The sequence below is a fragment of the Trichosurus vulpecula genome, chromosome 9 (genome assembly GCF_011100635.1).
Source record: "Trichosurus vulpecula isolate mTriVul1 chromosome 9, mTriVul1.pri, whole genome shotgun sequence".
NCBI lineage: Eukaryota > Metazoa > Chordata > Mammalia > Diprotodontia > Phalangeridae > Trichosurus > Trichosurus vulpecula.
Window position 1 is genome coordinate 155,068,078 of NC_050581.1, and position 16,243 is coordinate 155,084,320.

A 16,243-nucleotide genomic window follows, 5' to 3' on the forward strand; every position below is an offset into this window, starting at 1 on the left:
TTGCACAGCCTTCCCTCACTCAAATCAAAGTCAACTGCAAGTCATGTTATCATTTCCCTGATGTCATGGTCCTCTTTGAGAATGAAGGACAAGCACGACCTATACCTATCTGTCAAGTGGGCAAAGTAACGCTTGTACTTTCTAGCTTAGAGAGATAGTGGAACATGGTGGGGTAGAGTACTGGACTTCAGTTCATGGAAACTCGGGGCCGTTGTTGCTTCTAACACTTCCAAGCCAGGCATTGAAACCTGGACCAGCCCTTTCAGCCTGCTGGGCCTCAGCCAACTCAGACACTAAGATGTTTTTATTAAGTTGTGGGTGGTTGCTATTTGTGGTGGTGGAGGTAATTTCCAGTTACAATCACAGATGCTTGATTACTGACAGCCCAAATTATGGGGTTGTTGTGAGAAAAGTGCTTTGCAGACCATAATGTACCATAAAGATGTGTTGTTAATGTAATAAATGTACTTTTGGATACATAGTGTGTGAATAGTGGGTAGTTGATTTTTTTTTTTTTACTTTTTGCTTTAAGAAGATCTTTATCTTTCAGGTAAAGAACATCAAAATGAATTTAAACTTCTAGTGGATGAAATAAAAAACCGGTACAAGAAAGCTGGCAAACTGCTGACCAAAGAAATAAAGCAGGAGGTAGAGGGATCCAGGGAAGAGTTATTGCCAGTAACTATGGGTAAGAAACTTTCAAAGCAAAAAAAAACAAGTGGGAATAAATACTACATTGCCATTTATATGTAGCATAAAAAGCTTAATTTGTAGAACATATGATTTGTTGCTAAAGGTACTAGTATAGCTTGCATTAAAAATAAATTCTTTTATTATTATAAAATAATAATGTAATTATTGTGGGGAGGGAATATACTGCTGAAAAATCCCAAACTTCTAATATTTAATATGCTGACAAGAAACACATTCTTTCATTTTTAAAAATTTACTCATTTTATAGTTCCAGATTAGTATCTTCATTCTATTACCGTGGCTTTGGCTAATGAACCAGACCAGATGAGAAGATGATTTTATCTGAGAGTATCAAACTTGGAGCATACTGAGCAGGAGGATCTTTGTTCAAATCTTACCTCTGTCAATACCTCTATGATTGTGGGCAAGGCACTTAACCTCTCTCCACACAGATGTCCTTATTTCTAAAATGAAGGGATTAGATCAGAGCCTTTGAGATCCTTTCCAGATGTGAGACAGTCTGATCTATAATAATGGGGTTCTGTGACTTTTCTAGCAAGTTAAAGATACTTGTTTTCTCTGCATGTTTGTTAAGTTTCTTTGTAGCCCAGATCTGGGCTTAGGAATAGTTTGGGAGTGTGTAAAACTATGTATGACATGATTTAAGTACAGGCACAAAGCTTTAGTTCCTATTAGTCTTTGACCATTCTTTTGTCCCCAGAAGACTTCATCAACATCGAAGTACTCAAATTCTCTTATACCATAGTGTTTGAAGTTGAATTTCTGTGTTTGGCTGGAATAAGTCTGTCAGTTCATTTGCATTTACCTGTTTAATTGACTTCTGAGATTCAATCTTATTTGTAGATTTTCCAAAAACCAAAACCAAATCATTTGGATTGGCAGTCTTTTAAATGCTGGACTTAGAGTCCAGAAGACCTGAGTTCTAATATGGCCTCAAATACTCATTAGCTGTAAGACCCAGGGCAAGTCACTAAACCTTGCCTTAATTTACTTATCTGTAAAATGGAGATAATAGCACCTACCTCCCAGAGTTGTTAGGGAGGTAAAATGAATAATATTGTAAAGTGCTTGATAAACCTTAAAGCACTAGATAAATATTATTATTAGCTGTTATTTTATTTCATGAAACATCAGGCTGGATAAGACCTTAGAAATCATCTAGTCTATTACCATTGTTTTACAGCGCAAGGAACTGAGGCTGAGTCAGCTAAAATGACTTAATTCAGAACAGAGAACTAAAAACTGTTAAAACCAGAACTAACCTTTGGCGTCCTGACTCCAGGTTAATTGCTTTTGTCATTACCCCATGCTGCTTCCCACTTTGCCATCTTTTTACTGGGTGCCTTATCTGCCTTATGCTTCACTTGGTACTGGTTATACCTGATATGTTTCTCTTTTAAAATAGAAGCACTGGGAAGAAGGGCTTTATCCATTGGCATGGTCCCTTTTCCAGTATACATTAAGGGACTCAGTTAATTTTATATTAGTAGTGATGGATGTTTCAGAGCCATTGAGGCAGTATCAGTTAGTGCTTTTCTTAGTTGAAATTGTAGGTTTTTTTGGTGTTTGATGTTCTCTCAGTATAATAAACTTTCATTATTTCTAAAGAGCTTTGAGTTTGTGGACTCTGGCTGGAGTTTTTAGGAGTGATTTTTCTTGACCAGATGTAATATCAATTAAGTTGTGTGTCTTTGATTGAGTCTTATTAGGTGCTATTAGGTGCTAAACCCAAGACTCAAACCCCTATCTATTAGGTGCTAAGCCTTTGTGGGTGTGAATTGGTAACTAAGGTGGGGCTCCAGGTGGGGCCAATGAAGGGAGGTCTGATTATATCTTTGCTTCCCAAGTAGGCCCAAAACCCCTAACTACTAGGTGCTAAGCCGATGTCGGCGTGAAGCCCTCAAGGTCCTAGGGGGAGGTGCTAACTCCAGAGCCAATAGTAAGAGCCTAAGTTCTGTTCGCTCAGATGACGTTTGATGATGGCTAAAGAGTGCATAAAAAGGGAAGACAGAGCTATTTGCTTAGGGCTCTCACTCTTGGTGGCTCACTGATGTGAAGACTCAGAGCAGCTGTAGAGCCCTCCAGCTTGTAAACCCAGATGTTGGGACTTTGTTAAACTCTGGTAACTATGCATTGAGATTTGAATCAGACAAGGTTTGTCTGTTGATGTTTATAATTTGTTTATGTTTGCTTTGAAGCTCAGGGTGCTGACTTTTTCCCCTGAACTAAGTGAGTGATATAAAGTTTGTTAACCCCTAAATGTTGCTTTCCTTAGTAAAGCAGATCAAAAGAACTTGGGCTTGCAGCGTTCTGTGAGCTGGTTGTTGTTGGTTTTACACCATCACAGCAGCTACTAGCCGGATTGCTGAAACACCAGATCGATAATTACTTTCTTTCATAAGCTTTCCCATCTCAACAAATACTTGAAAATCTATGTCATGGTGCTCTTTATTAAAGTTTGTGAAAACTTAATTTTTTTTTGTGATGAAAATGTCCTTAAAGATGAACTCCATGCCACATTAGCAATATGGAAACTTCAAAAAACAGTATATAAACTTCCATGTATAGTGTTTAAACTTTTTGTAGTTAGCTGATAAGAAATCTTGTGTTGAGATAGTACATGAACTACCATTTTGTTTAAACTCAGGTTCTTTTAGCTTCATTGGAGAAGCTGTAGCTGTTGGAGACATAGGTTATCCTTAGATTTCTAGGATTACCACTCTTTGTTTCTTTCTTTTCCATTCTTTCTCTTCAGCTAATGTCTGCCTTGATTTTTGCCCAGTTTTTTATTAAGTTTTTCTTTTGGATCATAAGGACAACTTCTTTCCTTTTGGGGAAACTTCTTCACTGAATACTTAGCAAAGGGATTTAGGGTCATTTTTTTTCTCACTCTTTTTGAGTGGAGGAGTCCTCCAAAGCTTCTATTTTTGGAGTCTTCATTCTGCCTAGTTGAGAGTATATCTCAAAATTGGTTACTTCTGAGAGTACCAGCTGAATTCTGAGTTATATTCTTAGAGAGAGAGGTGTAAAGAAGAATCTTACCTGGATACTTTTCTTTAATCATGTTTTCAGACTTTCTTCCACACTATTAGCTGTTAATTAATATGGTGGCTATATCTATGTTTATGAGATCTAGAAAACTTGGGATGTGACAAAGGTCATGGGGAGTTGGACCCAGTTATTAGGTGTGCCATACTGTTAGTCAAGTTTTCATCAGTGACAGCTATCATGGTTTTTTAGCTAAGGGGTTTGAATCCCTGCTCATTTGATCTATTTATTAATTATATTTTTTCTTTTGTCTGTTGAATGTATTTTTTAAAAAGCAATCCTCAAATATTTAAGAATTCTTTAGGAATGTTATTATTCCAGAAGCTTTATTTTAAGAATAAGATCTTTTTGATGGGTTGTAATTAATTTTTCAGTAATTCTTCTTATGCTAAGAGTCAGGCTTTATAAATGATAGCATTGTAGTACCTTCTTTTTTTCCACATAATAAACAAAGAGAAGATTGGAGTGGAGGTGAAAAAAATGACATCTCGTTTACAGACTAGGAGGCCCCTGAGACATAAGAGAAGCAGTGTGGCATGATGGGAAAAAGTGCCAGGGGTAGCCTGATTAAAATTCTCCCTCTTATACTTAACTATGGGAAAGTCCTATAAGCTTTCAGGGTAGATGGAGCAGACCATACCTTGTAGCACCTTCCTCCAAGGCTTCTTATAAGGTTCCATTGGAGGTCTGTCTGAGGTGAGGTCTGAAAAACACTTTCCACACTTTAAGGTTTTATATAAAATGTCATCAGTTAGTATATGTAAATATAAAGTTAGGGTTGACATCATCTCACCTGTTTAGCACAGCTACCTTTGTCATATGAGAATACATCTTAGTTGGTCAATCAAAAACTTTAGATTAAGTGCAAAATGTCCTTGAAAATCATGGGAGGAATTGCCCAGGAAATCTGTTTGGATTGCGTGAGGGATGTAGTAATGCCCCATGGTTGATTTTTGACTGCTCAGAAATAGTGTTAGAGACAATGGAGACCTGAGCTGAAAAGAGGGAACAGCAGAGGGACAAAAGCAGAAAGAGAGTAGAATTGAGCTGTGACAGGGATGGAGAGACTGAGAAGGGCCACAGGCTCTACATTCAGCTCACAGCAGAGCTGAGGCTGCCTGTTTTATGTACCTGTTCAGGACTGGTGGCCATTTTGGTAAAAGATATACTTATTACCAGCATCTCCTCCTGGTTCCTGGAAGTCAAGGAACACTGGAATGTATTTTATTTCTTTTTTGCCCAGGTGTTTCTGATGACTTGCATTTTGCCTCAGTCATAAAGAGGCCAGTGGTTAGAGAGAAATATAAATGTAAATTAAGTCAGAGAGCCAAACCTCTGCCTAAATCTCAGTGATTTTCTTAACTGGAAGCTCGAGCAATTGTGAGTGTACCCTTCACTTTTTGTTTAATATAAACTCCCTAAATGAGTAGAGGAGAGAACCATATGAACTCAGAGAGCCATTATATTGCCTCTAAGCTTAAAAGGAGCTAATTTTTTTTCAAAGTATTACATTAAGAAAGAGTTTAATTTTTCTTTTAAAAAAACGTAGCATTCATGGTTTTTAACTTTTCTTTTTAGGAGAAGAGGATAGTAAACCAATACTCACAGATCTGAGCTCACCTACAGTCCTGGTGGAATCCCAGATAGAGATGGAACAAGTTGCAATAGATGACTCTTCTAATTTATCTGAAGTTCAGGAAACTCCTCTATTCACTACATCAGATTCAGGAAGCAGGTAATTGCAATATATATTAGGATTTTCTTGTAAATTTCTATCATCATTTCTTTTCATGGGATAGCTGTTTAGGAAAGGGTTTGAGAAATAGTTTTGAGATGAAATCCAGCTCTCTGCTACTAGTAGTTCCTCAATAACTTATTGTTTTTGATGACATTCTAGTCTCCTTGTGTGACATTTCCATGTGTGATATTTATTTAAGATTAAGGCAGAAATTGGGTGATTGCAATCAGTGATTCCAGAAGGTGACCCTGGTTTCCCACCTAACTCCTTACTGAGGACCTTTTGTACATTTCCTAAAGCTAGAGGAAGGCAAGGGGACAATGGTGTAGGGAGTGGTGATGACAGCTATTTGGCTCAAGGAGGGTTTGTGAGGAAGTACAAATTTACCTTATACAAGGGTTTATGTTTTGTTTTGATAGATCCATTATTTTATCATGTGGATTGTCTCTTCAGCAAATAGTCAACAAGCATTTGGAGCATGCCTGCACAACCTGCGGCCCACTGGCTGTTTGCAGTACACCAAAAAATTTCGGGCAGCCTGCAAAAAATGTTGTTTTCTTCTACATTTTTTGTGGACTGCCTGAAATCTTTTGGCGTGTCCACAGGCCGTAAGTGACCCACGGGCCACAGGTTGTGCAGGCCTGATTTAGAGCTTCGTAGACCTTTAAAAAGGATTGTGCCTTCTCAATTTGTGTGATTTTTCTCCATGTCTTTCTTAAAATTGTCCATGGAAGATCCATCCACTGTTTTGGGGGCTTCATTCTGTTTCTTTTATTATCTTAGAACTACCAGAAGACCATTCAGACTGTCCATATGTGTCTGATAGTGAACAGCTTTGATCATTTTCCATTCAGACATCTCCTTGATAATGTTTTCAGGCTATTTCTTTCTTTTAAATATATATATATTTATATTATATATTATATTTTATATAATATTATAATTATACTATGTTTAGTATATTATATTAATATATTTAATTTTTTCCCTAATTTTTCCCCAATTACATGTTAGAACAATTTTTTAAAATTCTTTTTAAAGTTTTGAATTCCAAATTCTATCCCTTCCTCCTTCCTTCTCCTCCCCCCTCCCTGAGACAGTAAGCAAACAGATGTAGATTATACATGTACAATCGTGTAAAATATTTCCATATTTGTCATTTTGTATAAGAATTCTCAAATAACAGAAAAAGAATGAAAGAAAGAAAGTGAAAAATAGCATGCTTCTCATGCTATTTCTTTTACCCAGGTCATTACTGGTAACATACTAGTACGTACTTATCCCTTTGTAATTTTGAGTCTTCATCGGTATTAGTATTCCATGCTTCTCAGCCATGCATCATCATTAGGGGGGAATATTAATGCTATAAGGATAAGCTTTGTGAAAAGGAGCTGATGAGATCCATGACAGTTCTGCATAATTTCCCAAATGAAATCCAGCCTAATATCTTACTTCCTAATTAATTCTCTGAGTAGCTTATTGTTCATCTGCAGTGCCTATCTAGGATTTATATTGATGGGACTACTCATCTAACTGTATGTCATTTTCTTGACAATATGTATTTTGTATTTGACTTGTCTTTTCACTGTGGATGGCTAAACCAGTGTCTTTCACATTCCTATGGGTTTCATTGGAAAGGATTTGTAATGCTCCAAGACTTTAGTTCACTGAGTACAATTGTCAGACTGTTAATAAGAACATTTAGAGAGTCTCACCATCAGTAGGGAATGCTTTTATTCGGACTCTACATAAGACATCTCTGATGCTGGCAAACACCTTAAATGAGTGGTTGTCCCTCTTTTATACGTTGCTCATAATCACTAGATTGTTGACCAGTTACCTCTTTGTGTGTGTGTGTGTGTGTGTGTAATTTTTTTTTTTGCATCCTTATATAATTTTTATTCTTACAGGATTCCTGTCTGAGGAGAACCTTCAAGGACACATTTCATTTTACCAAATCATTAAAATAAAATCAGTAAATAGAGTGGGATTTTATACTCTATATGTTTCTTAGTTGCTTAGTTGTATGATCAAAGATGTGTCTGTTATAGACAACCATCTGTAAAAATTCTGCTTGTTCCCTTTTTATATTTTCTCTGGAGATACTATCAATGCGTTTCATTCTTTTAGAGTCTTTTTTTAAATAAAGATGAGAAAATAGGGATATGGGTTGGTAGGTGCTGGTATATTGTTGGTCGAATTCTTTTTTTGGTAGAAAGCATGCTTCATGATCTTTTCTATTGTTTGGGAATCTTCCCCTATTTGAAATACCTTGAAAATCTTTTTTCGTGTTTTGCTTTTAAAATTGTCTTGCTCCGGGTGGATTTCATCTATTTGGTCAGTTCCTCATTCAGACTACAGATACTACAAAGCAGAAGTCATTAAGAAGTAATCAGATGTGTAAAGCTGAAAGGAAGAGTTTTTGAGGAAAGTGAGGAAAATTGAAGATGAGGCAGAAACTGGAATATTCATGGGAACCATGTAATCTTTATTTAAAATAGATAAAATTAATTTTAATAGATGCCTTAGAATAATATACCATGCATCAAATTGAGAAAAAATACTTTTAGTTTAGGGGTGTATGCTCACTAGCTTGCTACTTTCTCAAGGCTCTTGACATACTCAGGATGAAAGACTCATAAAAAAATAAATTTTAGGGAGTAAAATCATGGGGAGCATTACCTAATTTGTCTAAAATTCAGCAAACAGAAAGAATATTATATCTTATATTTTCTCAGGGAATGTCACTTGGTAATACTAGATTTCTTGAAGAATTTGGGGCTATTGTATAGTTGCTATAGTTTTCACTCAGACTGCAATCTATTCTTGTAGCCCCTTCTTCTTAAAAAATTATTATGTGAGTGTGGTTATTCTCTCCACAGTATGGTACAGTGGAAAGACTAGGGACTATTGAATCAGAGGCCTTGGGTTCGAATCCTGGCTTACCTACTCACTACCTTTGGGACCTTGGACAACTCTCTTAACTTCCCTGGGCCTCAATTTCCTCATCTGTGAAGTGAGGTGCTTGGAGTAGATACCTGTCTTCGCAAACCAGAAACAAGGCTGTGGAAGACTTAACACTTTCTGTTTAATGCCTGGAACATTTTATCTCTCTTTCCTACTTATCCCACTGTACTGACTTGTACTGGTGGTTTTCTCTGTCTTCCACTACACCTGGGCCCTGGACTCCAGCTATCCTCCACTTTACTATCTGACTATTTTTTCTCCAGATACTATGCTGCTCACTCATAGCCTTGTTCTTGTCCCTTCCAGCTCTGGAAACTGGAAAGGGTATGTTGGTTTATTCCCTTATTACACTACTTACTGTACTATTCAAAATCAAAATATCCCTTCTTGCTCACCTTTCCCCATGTGTGTTATCATTCCACATTAAAATTTTAACAAGTACCCTGTGGGCAGCAGTTATCTTGCTTTGGTATTTGTTGAGCATTTATCAAGCGCTTACAATGGAGGTTGTGCTTTCATTCTAGATGACTCTGGATGTCTCTTCCAGTTCTCGATCATGAATCTGTGATATCACCAACATTGTAACCCCTCAGTAGCCTAGTAGATGATCTTTGAGGATTACCATAGTTGAAAAATGCACTGCCCTGTGCTCAGTCTATGATGAGCCTTTCTGTTCTTAGCCAGGCTGGACCCTTTCTGTTGGAGCTCGCTCTGCCAACATAGCTATGGTGACCTTAGTTACTTCCACACCACTGTAGATCTTTCCTGGAGGATCTCTGCCTGGCTTAATGCCTGGTCTTGGGCAAATTACTTTGCCTCTAAAGACTTTTAGTTTGTTCATCTGTAAAATGAGGAGCCTGAACTAGATGATCTCTAAGCTTCCTTCAGCTGTAAGCACACTTGGATACAAAAGAAAATTCTCCATTTTGTTTTAGTAGCCACAGTTAGCTTTTTCAACATAATGTAACATGCACGCAGCTTGAAGAGTGAACCTTTTATCATCACATGACCCAATAAAGTATATCCATTCCTAATTGTTGCTCTTGTGAAGTTGTATTTCTTCTTTCCTTTCTTTTAGATAAATGCCTGTTTTAGGATTTAAATTGTTAAAGTATTTGCTATCCTTTAAAGCATAAATACTGAGATGATTAACAAACTGATAAGAATATTATTTATTGCTGAAACAGCTGGCCACATGATAGATGATTCCCTGGAGTTGGAGGCACTTGCCTAAACTTCAATAAATGACTTTATTGTTCTATTTAAATAGGAGAAGAGAACTTTTGTTTTCCAATTTTGGCAAGCAAGACACTTCTCCTTATTTATTGACAGCTGAACAGTTGAAAAAAAAAGTGCTTTTTATTGTGACTGTGTAGGGAAAGCATTTGGGCCATCCACCTATAGACAGGAGGGTTTAAAAAGTAACTGTTTGTAAGGATGGAAATTTTATTATGAAAAGAGAGTGAAGCCATTGTCTGAAGAGAAGTAGTTGAACTATGAATCTGGCATATTTTAAAAGATAAGATTGATATATGCACATTGACTTAAGGTCTCTATTGCATAAGGACAAAAGTTTGTCAAGAGAGAGATAAGACAGGGGCATTAATGGAATGAAAAATTTTAATTAAAATTGCATTGTTGCTATTTACTCTTTGTGACTTGAGGTAGCTCAGAACACTACGCTAATTGAGGTCAAATAAGTAAGTACAATCTCCATGTAGGACAGGTATTTAACTTCATTCTGCTACATGAATATAAATTATACCTCTAACTTCTACCAGTTATGCTACAAGTATAAAGAAATTGGTCACAGGGAAGAACTACATAACAAAGTGTAGATTGTTATTCTCCCAAATTAGGAAAAAGCCATCCAAATGCACATTTTACCAATGATTTAGCAATACACTCTTTGTATGTGAATGACATCATTTACATACATAGTTCAAGGAAACAGATTGTGACAATCATAGAAGGGCGATTTTTCATTGCTCTTAGTCATTGCTGGAGAGATTCTTGCCAGAGTCCTCTTTAATTGGGTGATCTGAGAGCCAGTGTGGCTCCAGAAAGGGCTGAGAAATTTGACATGATGTTTGCTGCCTGACAACTGTAGGAGAAATGCCAGGAGCAGAACGGAACACGTATACAATGTGCATTGACCTGACCAAGGCTTGTGGAAGATCGTGGTGAAATTTAATTGCCCAGAGAAGTTCATTAGTATTGTATACTGGTTTCACGATGGTATACTTACATGGGTTCTGGATAAAGGATGTTGTTCTCTCACTTTCAAAGTTACCAGTGGAGTAAAGTAAGGCTGTGTGCTTGCTCTCATATTTTGATGCTCTCATGCATGATGTTTTCTGTAATGTCAGATGCCTTCAATGAGGACAAAAATGGTATCAGGGTCAGCTATCACATTGATGGTAAACTGTCTTGAAAAGGCTATAAGTCAACTAAAATGAAGGGAGAGTTGGTACTTGACTTTTTGTTTGCAGATGATTGTGCATGCAGTGCAGCCTCTGAGACTGAGATGCAATAGAATACAGACTGCCTTTCTGCTGCTTGTTCTAATTTTGGCCTGACAACTCTAGAAAAAGCAGAGATTCTCCACCAGCTAGCACCACACCATCCATATGTAGAACCATTGTTTACGTCAAATGGAAAAAATTTTAAATGCCGTGGATAAGTTCAGTTACCCTGGCAGTATACTTTCCAGGGATGTATATATAGATGATGAGATGGATGCATGCATTGACAGAGCTGGGTCAATGTTTGTGAGGCTCCAAAGGAAAGTGTGGGAGAGAAGAGGTGTCTACCAAACTGAAGGTCTAGAGAGCCATTTTGCTGACTTCGTTATTGTATGCCTGTGAAATCTAGAGAGTCTACCAGTACCATGTCAGAAAATTGAACCACTTCCATTTGAATTGTCTTAGGAAGACTCTGATGAGTACTGGATGCTGAGGTCCTCTCTTGAGCTAAACTTCCAAGCATTCAAACTCTGTTGTAGAGAACACAATTCTGATGGGCTGGCCCCATTGTCTGAATGCCAAACCTACGTTTACCATAAAAGACTTTTTTTTTTTTTTTTACAGAGAACTCACACAAGGTAAGCATTCATGTGGAGGGCAGAAGGAGTGACACAGGACATTTTTTTTGAGGGGGGAAGGCAAGGCAACTGGAGTTAAGTGACTTGCCCAAGGTCATACAGCTAATAAGTCTCAAGTGTCAAGAGGCTGGATTTGAACTCAGGTCCTGAGCTCCTCCTGCTCTATTCACTACACCACCTAGCTGCCCCCACAAGGACATTTTCAAGGTCTTTGAAGAACTTTATTATAGATTGTGAGACATGGGAGATGCTGGCACAGGATTGCCCAGGAGGCATGCCCATATCAAAGAAGGAGCTGTGTTCTGTGAACAAAGCAGAATTGCAATAGCTCAAAAGAAATGTGAGATGAGCAAATCTAAAGACATCCTAAATGTTCAAACAGATTATCTGTGCCCGATCTATGGCGGATCCTTCTGATCTCATATTGATCTGTTCAGCCACAGTTGAACTCACCATACTTTGACCCCAACATCATGATGTCATTTTAGTCCTCTTCAAGTATGAAGAATGAATGACAACATGAATGGCAGTATTTACATGCATGGTGTTGGAGAAGGCACTCTGACAGGAAGGATAAGTCTGTCTGGTAGCTATGTGGTTAACGTGTGCTGGCTTTCCTTCAAAAAAAAGAGTGTTTGAAAGAAAAATTTGTGATTACCATGAGAGAAGAGATATAGATGGAAATTAGGAATGCCACATAGAGAAATTGGACAATTTGAGTAGCTAATGTTGGGGGGATATTGTGATCTTTCCCTAACTTTTTGGGAAACTAAGGAAGGATAGAATAGAAATATTAAGTAAACATATGCTATGTAGCTCTCCTAAGGAAACAATAGATGATACCTAAACATGATCAGACTTGCAATTTAGGAAAATCACTTTAGTGGCCAAATGGAGGATAGATTGGAGTAGGAAGAGACTTGAAGCAAAGAGACCCACAAACAGATTATCTGTGCCCGATCTATGCAGTAGTTCAGGTGTGAGGTGACAAGGGTCTGCACCAAGAGTGGTGGCAGTGTTAGAGGAGAGAAGGGGGCATTTTCAAGAGATGTTGCAAAGGTAAAATTGGCAGGCCTTGACAACAGATTGGTTATAAGTGAGAGATAGTGATTAGTGAGAGATAGCCAGGATGACTACTGGGTTTAAGCCTGAGGGATTGGGAGGATGTTGCCCTTTATAGTAATTGGGAAGATAGGAAAGGAACAGAGTTTAGGGGGAAAGATGATGAGTTTGATTATGCAAATGTTGAATTTAAGATGTCTACTGGATATCTAGTTGGAGATGTGTGAAAGGCAGTTGGAGATGCAAATTCCAAAAATGTACGAGAGGTTAGCTGATTTGAGATTTTTCCTGAAAAGGAGAGAGATAGATGGTTTGGAGAGGATCCCAAGAATGCTATATTGGAGCCACAAAAGCCGTCAGGTGAAAGGTTATCCAGGGAGAGAGGAAGATGAGAACAGAGCTACTTGATTCCCTACTCAAGGTTACTGTGGCAGCTATTTATTGACCTGGAAACAATAATAGAGAAATCATTTATCATCCTGGGATATCTATCCAAGACATAATAGAACTTTCCAAGACTTAATCATACAAATAACAACTACTCACTTCCGGTAATTCATGTGGGCACAAATGACTCTTTTAAGAGAAATCCAAAAGTATTGCCAATGTTATAAGGACTTGGGCAAGATACTGATGATCATGGGTCCACGGTTGTATTTTCCTTATTGTTGCCCATTAAAGACAAGGGATTCAGAAAAGAAAAAATAATTTGGGAAGTGAATAGCTGGTTAAGAAGGTGGGATTATAGATTTAGCCCAATGCCTTAGATTTTCAAGATCTTTTGGATCTGGGAATTATATTCAGATTTCTTGATTACCTTTATAATACAAAGTAGATAAAGGGTGGTAAATATGTATTTGCCATATTTCTGCAAATCAAATAAAAGGTTTTTGAGCTAAAAAAGGATGGGAAAGGGGAAAAAGTGCTTATCTGTATCTTAAGTTAAAAACTACAGAGAGTAGTAAGAATGCTGTTGATAAAATCCAGAAATCATAAGAGATAGAATCCTAGAAAAGATCCATTAGTAAAATCAGAGGCCTCAAAGGTCTATACCCCAGTACACAAAGTTTAGGCAACAAATCAGAAACAGGAGATGCTAACAAGGCAGGGCAAAGTTGATGTTGTTGGTTTCCCTGAGATTTAGTGAGATAAAACTTAATGTTGCACTCTGGCTCTAATGAGTATGTATTATTCAAAGAAACAGGATAGATAAAAATAGGGTCGTTGTAGTCCCAGTGGATATTAAGAAGGAATACTTATGTGAGGAAATAGAAGAACTAGAGGGTGGAAATATCATAGAGAGTATTTGGTAAAGGTCAAAGGAGAGAGGAAAACAAAATAATATTTTTCGTAGAATGTACTAAAGACCACTTGGACAAAAAGAGTAAATATATGAGGAGCTGGGAAACAAATAACAAACCCTAGCCTAGAGGTATGACATTGTAGTGATAGGAGACTTCAATTATCCAGACATCTGCTGGGTTCTTTGTGAGGATTGACCTATTGCTAGGCCCCAGCTGACAGAAGTGACTCATGTTTGACCACTAATTGATCCATCTATGTACTGGGAAGTTTCTATGTATATCCCAACAACTGACCTTGTCAACTACACTTAGAGTTAGGAATGCAAAGTTAGCAAACTATCAGCTTAGCAAATTCCATCTAATATAATATGTAAGATTAGCAAACTTTATTCATCAGTGTCTTTGTAATTGATAAGCGGATCTTAGTCCTGAGAGCCTGCTAATCAATGCCATTAAGATCCACCTCCCACTCAGTCCCTGTGAATCTGCCCAGCAATAGCAATCAGACAGAGACCCAGAAAATCTGGGCTCTGGATTGGGATACACATCCTTCTGTATATAAGCTGAGGTTACTGTATGCTTGTGAGTAATAAATTGCCTGACTAGTGATCCCCTGAATGCTTACGTTGCTTCTCAATACCACCTCTCCCATACATGATCCCCTCACACTGTCAGAAGCAGAGCAGTGAATAATTTCTTGCAGGCCTTACTAGTAACTTGGTCCTTTAGAAGGTAGAAGAACCAACAAGAGGAAATTCAATTCTAGATTTGATTCTTACTAGCTGGTTGCTAGAGTGTAAATGATCAGAGCCTTGGAGGAGTTATAGGGGAATAACCTAGAGTTTTTGGTAGAGAAGAAGAGGAAATATTAGCATAAGTTTATATGCACCAGAGATTTTAGGAAAACAGATTTCATAGAGTTTAGAGGAAAAATGGGTAGGATCCTATGCTCTAAGATGCTTCAGGGGAAGTGAGCCCAGGAGAGGTTGAAGATATTTTAGAAAAATTTTGAGGACAAGAAAGGTAAATAATTCCAATGAGGGGGAAAATGGGAATTGTCTGAAGAAATCAATGTGAACCTACAGGGAAATCAGCAGCTAACTTAGATTTTAAAAAGAAATGTACAGAAAATAGAGCTAAGGTCAGGTAATAGAAGATTAATAGCATAGCTCATTCTTTAAAAATAGTCATTTTAAAGTCTAGAATGAGCTGAGGCTAGTGAGAATCTAAGGACAACCAAAGTTAATTTTTTTTCTTTTGTTTTGTTTTTAGCTTCATTGATAGAAAAAAGAAAACTCAAAGAAGAGTAGGACCTTTGTTTGGGGCTGGGTGGGGTGGTGATAACTGACGAGAGAGGAAAGCAGAGATTCTCAAGTATTATTTTCTTTGTTTCCCTCTGCAAAGGAGAATGATTAATTTCATCCCAGACATCTGTTATTTCCAGATGTTACAAGAAGCAAAAGCTGTGTATATTAACTTAAATCAAGGTAGTAACAGACATCCTATGTATTTAACCTCAATTGTATTATTGATTAATATTTTCTTTACTTACATAGTTGTAAAAGTATTGCCTGGAAGAGTTAAAGAAAGAGATGAGAGTAGTAGGGGCAAAATTGGGAAATGATAGCGATGCAATAAAATTATGAAAAGTGAATTAATAGCTTGATTAAAAAAATGGAAAGGGGGGGCAGAGCCAAGATGGTGGCTGGAAAGCAAGGACTTAAGCTCTCCCCCAGGTCCCTCCAAACACCTATAAAAAATGGCTCTGAACAAATTCTAGTGCTGCAGAACTCATGAAATAGCAGAGGAAAGCAAGGCTCCAGCCCAGGAAAGCTTGGATGGTCACTGGGGAGGGTCTATCAAAAGGAGCTGGGAGCGGAGTGGAGCACAGCCCAATGTGGGCCACCGCCAGGACCAACCAGACCAGGAGCCAGGCGGAATAGGTGGTAGGGTCCTGAGTCATTGAGCTGGGGCAGTTACCAGACTTCTCAACCCACAAACACCAAAGACAATAGAGAAGGTTAGTGGAAAAACTGCTGAAGTGAAAGGGAGTGCATGGTCGGCCCTAGCCCAGGGGCACAGAAGTGGTGCAGCTCTAGGGCTGCTTCCAGAGCTCCAGCTGCAGTTGCTTCTGGCCCCAGGCCCACCCTGTGGGAGGAATTAAATGGCAGATCAGAGCAGGAGTGCAGAGCTTGCTTGGATCTGGGTCGAGGTCTGGGTTGGTGGTTCTTGGGGGAGGAGGAGCACTGGTGTGGAAGAGCTTGCTATGTAGAAGTAGGTCTGAAAACAGTAGCACAGCCCCTTAAG

The 16,243-nt window shown here is 38.1% G+C and overlaps 1 protein-coding gene across 2 annotated transcripts in view; it reads left to right on the top strand.

Annotated features, from left to right (window-relative positions):
- RAD18 (RAD18 E3 ubiquitin protein ligase) overlaps positions 1–16,243 on the top strand; it is a 117,256-nt gene that overhangs the window by 59,870 nt on the left and 41,143 nt on the right. For both annotated transcript variants that reach the window (XM_036738471.1, XM_036738472.1), the window contains exons 10-11: positions 551–688; positions 5,341–5,497. In XM_036738471.1, the coding sequence (XP_036594366.1) occupies positions 551–688; positions 5,341–5,497 (295 nt within the window). The remainder of the gene's footprint in view (positions 1–550; positions 689–5,340; positions 5,498–16,243) is intronic.